Here is a 12,894-nt window from a genome sequence, read left to right as displayed (position 1 = left end):
AGAGGTCAGAGGGGCTTAGGGCCGAGGAAAAAGTTCGCATGTAAATGAGCCAGGCCCCTATTTTACAGAAGAGCTGATTAAGGGACTGGTCGACAAAGTGTACAGAGTCCCTGCTCTCTGACACCACAAAGTATCTATTACATGAGAACTTCCTTCTGGCGCCAGGAGGCATTTAGTTTTCACTTGGGTGTTCTAGAGGGGATGAGGCACTGGGTGGAGTCGGGGGAGTGGAGGATTGGAGAGCTGCTAAAATGAAAGCAGCTCAGCAGGGGAATGACTCTTTTGGGAGATGGGTGGAGATAATACCCTAAGAACTAACCTTGTGCGATGCTCTACAGTGTGGGGGGAGGGGGGACTGAACACTGGGCACTCTCCAGCAGGTGAGCTGTCCACGGAGAAACAAGTCCCAGAAGGTGAGCAAGTGGCCCAAGGCCACTCAGCTGACGAATGCAGGCATCTTCTAAAGTCCACAGCAATGGGGGTTCCTTCCAGTGGGCGCGACACGGCAGGGCACCATTGTCTCCTGGGTTAACTCCACAATTTACGGGGCTTGGGGCCACATACTGGAGACCAGAGCTGTGTGCTACATTTCAAGGGATGTTTTGGTAGTGACATATTTTCACACTTCCAAACTACTGCCGATAAACACTAAAAATCTCCTGGCACAGAAGTTTCTTAGCTTCTGCCCCAAAGTGAAAGTCTATCTCAAGAGAGTTAAAAACAAAAACAAAAACAAAAACAAAAAACATTGCACTCAGACTAGCTCACTCTTCAGGATGCCCCTGAATCAATGAAGCCCAGGGATTCTGAACCACAGGGGCCTTTTCTTCCTGAGTGCTGGTGTGCTTTCTGCGGCTAACGGAGTAGTCAAAGCCATTTGCAGGAGATACACAACATGCCAGGCGCGGAACAGTTTACACTTTGAATCCACGAATATTGCTTTAAAAAAAATCTTTTCCCAAAGCCACCTACATTTTTACTTGTCAAGACAATCAAGGAAGATTTTTTTCCTTCCCTCTTGAATAGCAGAGAAAATCATGTCTCTGAACCTTATTTCTCTCTCCCCTTTTCCATTCTTAATTCGGACTTTCCTCCTGTGAGCCTCCGCAGACCTGATGTGTCTGGCCACTAGCCTGTCTACACAGTAAGGCCTCTGGGGCCTCCAAGGGGGCCCAGATCTTGGTGCAACGTTTGGGTAAATAAACCAGCAGCGGGCGAGTGGTTGTGTTGTGGATGACAGAGAACTCCTCTTGTCCATTCTGAGTATTCCCACGGGTGCCTCACCACTTACTTGGTAGCGTCCAAGGGCCAGAAGTCCCTTTCCTTCCTGGGTTGGGAGTGGGGGTGGAGGGGACATCCTGGACGACCCAGGACAGAGGCTTCAGAGGGCCTGGAGCTGGGCCCGTGGCTTCGTGTAGACGAAGAAAGAAGAGGCAGGGCCTGGGGTGAGGCTTGCCTAACTCTGTGCCCCACGACCTGCTCCCAGCTGAGCTGCTACCCAAGTGCCAGCCTCCCACATGACCGGCATACCCATGACTTGCATTCCGTGTGACCGGCGCATTTCACCTCCCTGGCCTACGCATCCTGCTCCTTAAGCACCGAAAGGCTAATGAACTGGGCCATGGACACCTAGCTAATGTCATGCCTGGGGAATCAAGCCCAACGCTTCTCCAGAGTTAAGGCTTCCATCACAAAGTGGGGTAGAGTGTTTCTCAGCATGTTCTAGGGTTGGGTGGGTCACGTGAGGTTGAGTATGCGTGGTGAGGTGCAAGGGACATGACAGAGATAAGGGAGAACATACGCGATGTCACGTGTGCCTCTCAAATTATCATGTTTTTTCCCACGAGCGTGCAGCCTCTGAGTGAGTGGGAGTTGGTCTCACAGCAAACATTAGACACTCCATCTATAGGTGCATAGTTAATCCCTACATTATCCAAAAGAAAATAACTTGAGCCACATATATAAATCGAAATCTTGAGTAGCTGTCTTATAAAAGCAAACAGAAACAAGAGAAAATAATTTTAATAACATTTCTTTTAACCCAATATATCCAAAATGTTATCATTGTTAGACATAATTTTGGAAACATCAATGAGATATTTTACATTATCTTACTCATATTGGCTTCAATACCGTGTATGTGTTTTATAATAGTGTAGATGACTAGCCACAGCTCAAGTTCTCAATACCCTTCTGTGGCTAAATGACTTCCACATTGGCCGATTGGAGACTCTCTTTTTGGAGATTAAAGGTATGGGCAATTTATTCAGCCAACCAGATAGCTCAGAATATCAGGAGACTTTAGGAAGGTTCCACCAGGAAAGTCATGTGGGGGGGGGGGGCCTGTTTCCATGCAAAGGCAGCCCACAGCAATCATTTCTTAAGTGTTTACTTACTTATGTTTTGTCCTGGTGTTCACAGAAAGTAGATGCAAGCACTGTTCTTCCGAAACCCTAAACCCACCTGACCAGCCCAGATTCAGACTTTCTCCTCTAGGGCTTCCAACAGAGTTAGAACGGGCAGTGGCCATAAATGACCTATTTTCTGTGGTCTCTAATTATTAACCCACCTCAGTCCACACTTTTAGAAGACCTAAGTTTTAGATATTTTTAATACATTTTTAAATGTTTATTTAATTTGCACGCACGAGAGAGGGAGAGCTTGTGCACATGCATATACAAGTGGTAGAGGGGCAGAGAGAGAGAGGGAGAGAGAGGTTCCAAGCTCAGTGGCGAGTATGATGCAGGGCCCAATTTCAAGACCATGAGACCATGACAGGAGCTAAAATCAAGAGTCAGATGCTTAACCAACTGAGCGACCAGAGCACCCCTATTTAAATATTTAAATTTGTATGTATTTCATTTATTTAAATATTTATTTTAAAATATTTAAATATTGCATTTTAAAATATTTTAATATATTAAGTGCCTTTTCTGTGTTACATCTGAGTGTGCTTTCACATACACCACGATCTTATTTAAGCCTTTCAGTAACTCTGATTTAGGGCTGTTATTTCAGTTTTCTTTTTCTTTTCTTTTTTAAAAGAAATTTTAAAAACGTTTATTTATTTTTGAGACAGAGAAAGGCAGAACATGAGAGGAAGAGGGGCAGGGACAGAGAGTGACACAGAATCCAAAGCAGGCTCCAGGCTCTGAGCACAGAACCATGAGATCATGACCTGAGCTGAGGTCAGATGCCCAACCCATTGAGCCACTCAGGTGCCCCTATTCCAGTTTTCAAATAGGGAAAGTGAGGATTGGAGAAGTGCTGTGACCTTATGGGAAGAGAACTTGGAGAAAGAAAAAGTTTCTAATGCAGGTCCATCCATTTTCCCTCAGTGAGGCCTCCTACAAGATCTATGGGAAATGGCATGTACGTCACACCCTAGCAGCTTGCAGTTAAAGCGAATGAAACATCCTCGTTTCATCTAAAACCCAGAACAAGTCCTAGAGTTCAAAACCTGGGTCAGCTCCTAACCTGATACTTATTAGCTGTACGGCATTGGACAAAGCAATTAATAGAAATAAAAATAACTAGGGTCTATTGAACTTCTTCCATATATGAGGGTCTGGCCCAGGCAATTACTCTTCCTTATAACATAGATAGTTCATTTTATACATCAGGAATCTGGGCCTCAGAAAAAGTAAAGTGCCAAAGGTCATACAGCCAATAAGCAGGAAAATCAGGATTAGAAATCATTATTAAATGTACTAATGTTTGTTGTATAATGTAACTTTTAGCCCACCCACCCTCCCTTGGCTACTTTAAAAAGGCCGTCTTAAAGAATTTCAAGACCATTAAGGAATACCATAAACGCCTGTATATTCATGCTACAAACCTAAAAGGTTGCAAAGCAGGGTGCCTGGGTGGGTCAGTCGGAAAAGCGTTTGACTTGATTTCAGCTCTGGGTCATGATCTCATGGTTCATGAGTTCGAGCCCCAGCTGAGGCTCTGTGCTGAGTCTGCTGGAGATTCTCCATCTCGCTCTCTGCCCCTCCCCCACTCGCACTCTGTCTCTCTCAAAATAAATAAATAAACTTTAAAATAAATTTAAAGAAAAACGGTTGCAAAGCATGGGCAAATAGGAATTGTTTTCAATATGCTTTTTTTAAAATACAAAAATAAAGCCTTTATGATTTATTTACAATGTATGATAACTTGCTGAAACATTGGAATAGCTGAGCGTTCAAAAGAGATAACTATATTTTTTGCACTGTTCAGCTCATGGGGCTGTTGTATTGAGACAGAAGGAAAAGTAAAAATATATCCAAAGTATAGAGGTGACAGACTTCATATGTTACAAACATGTTTAAAGCAAACTGCAGTTATATACTAATATGAAATGTATTTGAAGGTACACTTCCTGATATTTATTGGGAGCCTGCAACTTGAAAAAAAAAAGTAAAAGAATAAAAACATTTCTAGAAAGAAAGGAGGGAAAGAAATACTGACAGAAGATAAAAGAAAAATTGTGAAAATAGCTGTCTTTCTTGAAAGAGCAGAGAAAGGGAGGGAAGAAGGAAGAGAGATAAAGAAGAAGGAAAAAGAATGGAAAGAAGGAAACATAAAGAGGCACAAAGAAAAGAAGAGAAAAGAAAAAGGAAAGAGCTATGAAAAAAATAAGCAGGAACATTTGGGGTCAGTCAGTTCCTAGAAGAAAAAGAAACTGGCCATGACCTGCTTAGCTTTGAGACTGGGTACAGTTTTTGCGACTGTTTAGAGAAAATCTAGCACTTTCCCCACCATTAATCTTTTCTAAAGAAAGACTTTGTTCTGCACCTGTATAAACAATCCAGATTTATAAAACCTATATGCCTGCCTCTACCGTGTGAGACTATGTATTTATACTGATAGATTCAAGTCATCAATAGGTGATGCAGAAAGCTAGCCTAAGATCCCCTTTTTACCTCCTTTGCTCCCCCTTCTTTTTCCTCCCTCCATCTTCAGCACCTAAGATCAAGTTCAAGTTCAAGCATTCCTATAAAGAACTCTACATTCTGTGAATACCCTGCCTTTTCCCAGCCCAGAGAGAACTGAAAATGAGCGATATTTTTATTCAACTGATCTCCAAAGGAGTCCCTGCCCCATCTCAAAACAAAATGACCAAATAAGTGGGGAGAAGACCTCTGCAACCGAGGGAGGGGTCGTGTGAAACATCCCCCCACCGGGGCAGCCTGGCCTGGGAGACCAAGGTGGATGATGCCTGAGTGATGAAGTCAGCCCAGGCCAGCCACCTGTTGTGGCACTTCAGGCACGAAGCCGGGAGCATTTGTTCTGCTGAAGAGCTGGTGGAGGGAGGCTGGCCCCCTGGCTTCTGCCCACTCTGTCCTGGGCTGACTGCACATTTCTTTCCTTGTACTTGGCTCGGTTTGGGAGCCTGTGAGCTTTTAGGGAAAGGACAAGTCAACACCTAAGTTGGGTCTGAAGATTCCGATTCCTCATTGGAAAACGTAGTAACCATACCCCAAGCTCATAGTGGTTTAATTGTTTTGTTGTTTTCTTTGAGTTTCAGTGGGCGGTCATACGGCGTCCAGCCCAGTGTCTGGAGCACAGCAGGTACTCAGTAACTAGCCATTAGTGCCTCCTTCCAAAGTGAAGTACCCATTCCGGGAGCTCGAGAGCACCTATTGCAAAGGTGCTTTGAGTTAGAAAATAATGAGGCCACTGTTCTGGGTTTTGTTTTGTTTCCTTTGGGGGAGGGAAGTGGGCAGAGGGTTTATTTTTGGTTGGCATGGAACACCATAATTCTGGATGCTATTTTGTCTTTTTTTTTTTTTTTTTGACGATTGTGCTGATTTAGCATTCTGCATCGGGAGTGTGCTCTTCAATACACAACCTAAAAGAGTAATCAATTCCCTAGACTACAATGCAAAGAGCTGGGGCAAGAGCTTCTATCTTATGCATTGTGATATTAATAATAAAATGAAGCATGAAGTTCTCAAGGCAGTGGAAAATAGAAGATACAACGCTCGTGGTGTGTGGCTGGAGAGGCGTGTTAGCGGCTGGAATACGGAGGGGCCAGGGATGCTAAACTCGAATTTCCAGTCCGTATTCTACTCACCAGCCCGGTGACTGGGGGTCCTTCACTTAAATTTCTATCTCTGTGGCTTGGCTTGAAGTTCTGTAAAGTGGAAATAACATTTAAGTCACAGATGTTTGAAAACGGAACGAACCGAGGTACTAAAAGTGCTTTGTAAATCATAGAGCCGTGTTGGAGTGAAGGACAGGAAAAAGGAGAGATGAGTGTTGCTCGGTGCGGTTTGCTTGCTTTGCTCTTAGGCTTTTGTCGGGCAAGCCCAGGACAGGCAGTCCTACAACATGATGCGTTACGAACTTGGGAAACAGTTCCGCTGAAAAGGCTGGGAGAGAAGCAGAGGTCGCGATCCAACGGTCTCTAAGTGGCTGGCCATCTCCGCCATCGCTACGACTAGTTGGGCGTGGAAGCGGGGTGTGTACGAACCCGCTCCCCTCCTTCGCTTGCCCGACACACGTCTCTCACTGTCAATCCGAGGGTCCCACGCACCCGGGGCCCCAAATCTCGGCTCAGCAGAGACTTCCCCTTCCCTGCCCCCAACAGCGGATCCTGAGTGCCGAAAACCCGTCCCCACCCCTTCCACGCCCCCGCACCACCTCTTGCCCCCCTTTCCAACCCCCTCTTCGTTGCCCGGGTGGTTCGTTCCGAGGAGTACAAATAAACAGTCCTGTCAAAAGGCGCAGCTAGCGCTAGAGCGCGCGGGGCCGGGGCCGGGTCCGGGGCGCGCACCTCTCGCGCCGCGCTCTCCGGGGGCCGCCGCGCCGCTCGCTCCCCGGCGGGCGCCGCCTACGCGGGACTCCGGTCTTCCCCCGAGCTCGGCCCGGCCCCCGCCTCCGCCGGAGGGAGCGGAAGGCCGACACCGCGAGGCTGGCCCGGGGCGGGAAGGCGGGCGCGCGCGGGCGTGCGGGACGCGGTGATGTCCACCGGCTCGGTGAGCGACCCCGAGGAGATGGAGCTGCGGGGGCTGCAGCGCGGGTACCCGGTCCCCGCCTCCAAGAGGCCGGCCCTCCGCGGCGCCGAGCGCAGCTACATCTCGCCCAGTGACAACTCCTCGGCGGAGGAGGAAGACCCCGACGGCGAGGAGGAGCGGGGCGCGCTGGGCGCGGCGGGCGGCGCGGAGGGCTGCAAGAGGAAGCGGCCGCGCGCGGCTGGGGGCGGCGGCGGCAAGAAGCCCCTCCCGCCCAAGGGCTCGGCGGCCGACTGCAAGCAGTCGCAGCGGAACGCCGCCAACGCCCGCGAGCGCGCCCGGATGCGCGTGCTGAGCAAAGCCTTCTCCAGGCTCAAGACCAGTCTGCCCTGGGTGCCCCCGGACACGAAGCTCTCGAAGCTGGACACGCTCCGGCTGGCTTCCAGTTACATCGCGCACCTGCGGCAGCTGCTGCAGGACGACCGCTACGAGAACGGCTACGTGCACCCGGTGAACCTGGTAGGGGCGCCCCACGCCAGGCTCGGGGCGAGCCGCGGGGAAGTGCTCAGGGGGCCGCCCGGGAAGAACCCGAAAGGGGGGCCGGGGTGCTGGGAGGGGTGGTGAGGAGGCCACTTAGTTTCTTCCAAGCCGTTTTCTTGGAGAAGAACCGTGCACCCGTCAGTGCTTCCTCAGTCTGATCTTTGTACCTGGTACTTTGCCCTGTGACCGCAGTTGGCTCATATCCTACTTCTGGGGTGAATCTCGATGCCATCTGCGTCCACTGCCCGGTTGCAGATTGAATGGCAAATCTCTCTTGCCCAACTTTTTCCGTCTAAGAGTCATATAATGAGACCCACTTACTGAAAGGAAGGAGAGAAGGCCGAGCTTTCGTTAATAAGCCTTTGGATGTTTAAAAAGTTCTTGCCGAATAGCAGAGGTTTCCCCAAAAGGGATTTGTCTGGAAAGTCCCTTTCTAACCTGCCAACTTTCCCTTCTTGAGAACGAACTTATTCCCAGTTCCTACAGTGGAGGGCTGATGGTGTGTGTGTGTGTGTGTGTGTGTGTGTGTGTGTGTGTGTGTGTTGGGGGGAAGGGAATAAACAGACAAAATCCCAAAGTTTTGCAAGTTTGATCGTGAGAGCAAAGTCCAGGAGGAAGCATGGACGGAAGTCTTAACGTCTCACGCAATCAAAATCCAGTAAAATCAAAACCCTAGTTTAGAGAGAAGATAGCCACATTCCCAGACACTGATAAAATCTGAGCAACTCAAAGCCAGGGATATTCCAGGGTTCATTTAGGAGAACGGTTTCGGTTTGAGACGATATTTTTCTCCTTCCATGTCTGACGCTCTGTTTCACTTTACAGACATGGCCGTTCGTGGTCTCAGGACGACCCGACACCGACACCAAAGAAGTTTCTGCAGCCAACAGATTATGTGGGACCACCGCTTAGATGGAACTCACTTGCTGGGATTATTGTTTAAGCGCATGTGTTTGGGGACCACGGAGAAAAGGGAGCGCGAGAACCCCCAAAGAATGGGGAGAAGAGCCATCGGATTCTCCTAAATTCTCCTCCACACCCCACCCACCTGAACTGTGAGCAGGACTCGTGGCGGGCGCTGGGGACAGAGCCGGAGGGCTGGCCACGTGGCTGTCATCGCAGGGCGCCAAGGGCTGCTGCGGCTGCAGGGGATCTGGGCGACGACAGTGCTCTTCTCCCAAAAGACCTTCCTTCTGTCTCTACAACGCGGAACCAGATCCGGCCTCGGGCTTTAGCAGTGTAGACTAACCCCCGCTCTGTCGTCTAAGTCCAGTGCCAAGCCGCCTAGGAGTCAGTTTCCCGACTGAGCCCGGTGTCCGCCTACGACGGCGGGGCCGTGCGCAGCACCGGCTGGCTATGGTTAGGCAATGGTTAGAACGCGCTCTGGAGGATGGGCTTTAAAGACAGCACTCTTCACGCGAGACCAACATCGGGGCATGTTTTTAATGCAAAGAGAGGAGAGTGGCATACCTGGGCCAGCTTTGAACCCTACAAGGCCCCAGGCTCCGAGAGGAAGCGGCATGCCCGCTCCGCCTAGAGAGAGAGCGGGGCGCTCTTTCCCGGACCACCTGACCCAGCTTTGCCCGGAGCGCTCCGGGTGGCGGTGCCTCCTAGCAGCAGGCCCCCGCGTCTTCCTAGCCAGGCTTCTGTCCCCCACCCCACCCCCAACCCCCCTCCCCGTCTACACTAGAGCCTCACACCCCCGCACCCCGCGCGCAACCAGGCTGGTGTCCCCTAAAGGCCTCTTTCTATTCCTTAAGCGCGCGCCTCCCTGTAGCGCCCTCCGTGGGCCCCTGACCGTCCCCAGCGGGCCAGCGGCCTCCGAGCTCGGGGCGCCTCGCGCGCCACCGCCTCCCCCGGCCCTCCGCCCGCGCTCTCCCAGCGGCGGGAGTGCGCGGGGTGGTCGCCCTGTGCCCCGGCTCGGGGGAAACGCGCCGCTGTCCCGAGGCTGCACTACCACAGTAACTAGCAAATGTAAATAAGTTTATTTTTTTATGAATAATAAAACGCATTGTGAAAACGGAGTGGCCGTGGGCGCGTCAGAATGTGGTCTTTGTTGCCGTTTAAGGCGTTTGGTCCGAAGTTCATTTGAGGGTGCGTTCTTGGCTCTGCACTGGGACTGGTTTTTACTCCGCAGGACGGTGGTGATCACATTTAGATTCCTGCATTTCCCAGTGTAAGTCTCATCACTTTTACTGGTTCTTACCAGAAGCTTATTACACCGGAAGAATCTTTGGGGCCAGGGCCATTATGAAAGGTATACGTTCTACAAGGTGATATAGGCACACTTTTTACACACACACACACACACACACACACACACACACACACGATGATTTCTCCATCTTAAACCCCTACAGCCTGCACACTGGAGTGGGGAGGGGGGTAGGTCTCCGGTCTAATTGGCAGAATGAAATCATAATACAAGGCACCAAGTTATGTTTCAGTAGAGCTTTTCTCCCCCCCCGCCCCAAATAATGTTTGTATAGTGTTTTTAAAGCACACCACCACATTTTCCTTGTTACTTTCTTACATTTTCACTGCAATTTTCTTGGAAAGTAGTAACTGGGAAGCCATCATACGGGTTTTCAAATGCCAGTCTTTCTTAAAGCAGCATTCTCTTTGTAGAACATTTAGAACATTTGGAAAAAGTGTGGAGAAAACTACCTCAACAACTGCCTGATTTGGAGTAGTTTCGTTATTTTATAAAATTGAAAGGCAGTTTTCTTGACCAGAAAGAGAAAATAAAGCTGGAGTTTAGGAGAGGAGAGAGAGGTAAGGGAGCATGGTTTCCTGTTTTGAACTAAACTAAACCAAAACTCTGGATAAACTGCTTTCTGAGACCATTTTCTTGGGCTTTAGTCATAGGCGGAGGGATCGGGCCCTCAGGGTCTAATCTGCCACAAGAGCAGAAGTTGGCACAGCATTAAGCTAGTTGGTTTGTGCGGCCCCGGCGGCTCTCTGGTCGAAGCAAACTCGGGAGTGACTAGTGACCGGAAACCCCAGTATAGTGGTTTAAAGGCACTTAGGCCCCTGATAAGTTCTGGGTGGCCCGCGCCTTGGGGGTGGGGTGTCTCCTTCCAGGCCAGCTGTTAGACTGTGTCTTTTCCAAAGCGTCCATCAGATGGGATCTAAGAGAAGGCGGCAGTGTGCTACGTTGTTAAGGTGACCCTGAATGTCCACAGATCCCAACTTGAACTTGAAGCTCTGGCATCCACGGAACAGTGACCGTGCACAATCCCCCTAAGCCTCAGTTTTACCACCTACCAAATGGGAGTAATAATGGTGCCTACTTGGGAAGATTGCCGTCAGAAATAAATGTGAAAATATTTAAGCAACCCTTCTAGTAAGCAGTGAGCAGCAACTTACATGACTCTCTAAAAAAGCGGGGAGACACGCTTTGGCAAAGGGGGCACTTTAAACAGGTGGGGCATTTCAGGAATCCAGTCCTTAAGATTCATGGCCCAGCTTTAAAGTGCCTGGATTGCAACTGTAAAACAGAAGGGTCCCACAAAAGCAGACACAGAAAAAGTGAAAAAAAGGAAAAAAAAGAAGGGCTGTCTTGTAGTAAATACAGATAAGCAGCATTTGAATAAACAAGAAAATATTTGGGCAAATTTTCATAAATAAAAAAATATTTCAATATTTGTTTCTATATTTATATTCTCTTAGGGCACTTTAGGGATAAACTCACCAATTTCCTGCCCTTCTTCTATTCCCACTCCCCACACCGAAGTGGTATTCTTCACTGATTCATGTGTACAGAGTGTTCCTACCATGCACATTCATTTTGGTTGCCACTTTATAGAGAAGAAAAAATCTTTTTTAAGAATTATTTTGGGAGGCGCCTCGGTGGCTCAGTCAGTTAAGCGTCCAACCGCTGCTCAGGTCATGATCTCGCAGTCGGTAAGTTCGAGCCCTGCGACAGGCTCTGTGCTGACAGCTCAGAGCCTGGAGCCTGCTTCAGATTCTGTTTCTCCCTCCCCGCCCCTCCCCTGTCTCAAAAATAAATAAACATTTTTTAAAAAGAATTATTTTTGCTCCACAGTTTCTGTAAAAAGTCCAGTGCCAAGAATTTTGGTATTTAAAAAAGAGGAAGAAAGAAAGAGACCAATTTCTAGTAAGTCTCAGTGAATCAGTGTAAATTGCTCAAGCTTCTGGACAAAGGTAGCTGTGGGAGAGGTCTTAAGCACCTTGGACCAGTCTTTTCTTGATAGACCATGACTATTGTGCACTCTGAGTAGTAGAAAGGGAGCACAAAGCCTTCCTTATTTTCTTTTTCCTATATTTTCCTTTAGGAATTTGGGTTGAAGAAATGGGAGTTGGGGCTGGCTGTGGAGGAGGTTAGGAAAGAAAGAAGAACCTCTCTCTTACGGGTTATTTCATTTTGATTCTGCTACCATGTGAAAAACGTTGAGAGAAAAAGCTCTAAGAACTATTAAGTACTGAACAGCAAATAAAAATGAGTAAACTGAAAAATAGTCGTCAGGGGGCTTTTTGAGAGACCAAAGCATTATTATTAGTGATACTGACTCAATCAAAGAGAACAAAAAATCCCCTTTCACGGGCTCTTCCTAAGATGAATATTTTAAAAGAAATGCTTTCTGCACCGTAATCTTGAAACATTTAGGCTTGGTTGTGGATGTTGAATTGATTTTGTGTGTGTTCTTTTGCACTGGACTTCAAGTTACAACTTCTCGTCAGTCTGATGGCTCCTTCAACAGACTGGGACATTGACTATCACAATTTACAAGATTTATTTTTTGTAGGTACAGTTTGTTCCTCCTGGTGATAAGTGCTTCATAAGATTTTTTAAAAAAAGATACTCCCCTCCATAAGAAGAACTAAGTGGTACACATCCTATTTTAATAGGCAATAAGTGAATAGCTTGGCCACTGATATTGAAAAAAAATTAAAACAATAACTGAGAAAGTCATTTTAGTTATGTTTGGAAGAGCAAAAAATAGATAATGTAATAATTGTCTTCTCACTGCCAAGCATCTAACTTCTGGGAAAATTCACCAGAGAGTATGGATTGCCTCCCTCTGTAACAGAGAACCCAGCTACTTTCCTTTCACTGGGCAATTCTGCTTATGCCCTGAGGGCTTCCCCCCCACAACCATGCTCCCCCAATTCTCCCCCCCCCCGCCTCCCCAGTCCCCCTACCAGTTGCTTTTTTGCACTCACCGTTTATCTCCTCTTATATTCCACCTGCCCTTTGTATTATTTTTCTTCTCTCTCCCACAAAAGTGAAAGGTGAATCTATGACACTAAGAAGGTCTAGAAAGTCGCCAGAAACCTGAAATCCACGTGTTATTGTGTAAACACAATTAGCACTACTGCAGTGGTTATCTCCAATGATCACTTCTTTTTTTTTTTTATAATGTCTTTATTTTTTATTTATTTTTTTTTT

At 47.9% G+C, this 12,894-nt stretch overlaps 1 protein-coding gene and 1 pseudogene across 1 annotated transcript; one reads left to right on the top strand and one right to left on the bottom strand.

Moving 5' to 3' along the window:
* The window catches only part of LOC120235854, a 58,792-nt pseudogene extending 57,435 nt beyond the window's left edge, over nucleotides 1–1,357 (bottom strand).
* Nucleotides 1,358–6,950: 5,593 nt separating this feature from the next.
* MSC (musculin) lies at nucleotides 6,951–8,569 on the top strand. Its single transcript, XM_039238416.1, has 2 exons — nucleotides 6,951–7,460; nucleotides 8,307–8,569. The coding sequence occupies exons 1-2, from the start codon at nucleotides 6,951–6,953 to the stop codon at nucleotides 8,391–8,393; spliced, it is 597 nt and encodes a 198-aa protein (XP_039094347.1). The 3' UTR covers nucleotides 8,394–8,569.
* The last annotated feature ends 4,325 nt before the right edge of the window (nucleotides 8,570–12,894 follow it).

This window comes from Hyaena hyaena, unplaced genomic scaffold, assembly GCF_003009895.1.
Source record: "Hyaena hyaena isolate Hyena2069 unplaced genomic scaffold, ASM300989v1 scaffold_139, whole genome shotgun sequence".
Taxonomy (NCBI): Eukaryota; Metazoa; Chordata; class Mammalia; order Carnivora; family Hyaenidae; genus Hyaena; species Hyaena hyaena.
The sequence above is the reverse complement of the archived record's forward strand: the minus strand, read 5'-3'. Positions and strand labels throughout refer to the sequence as shown.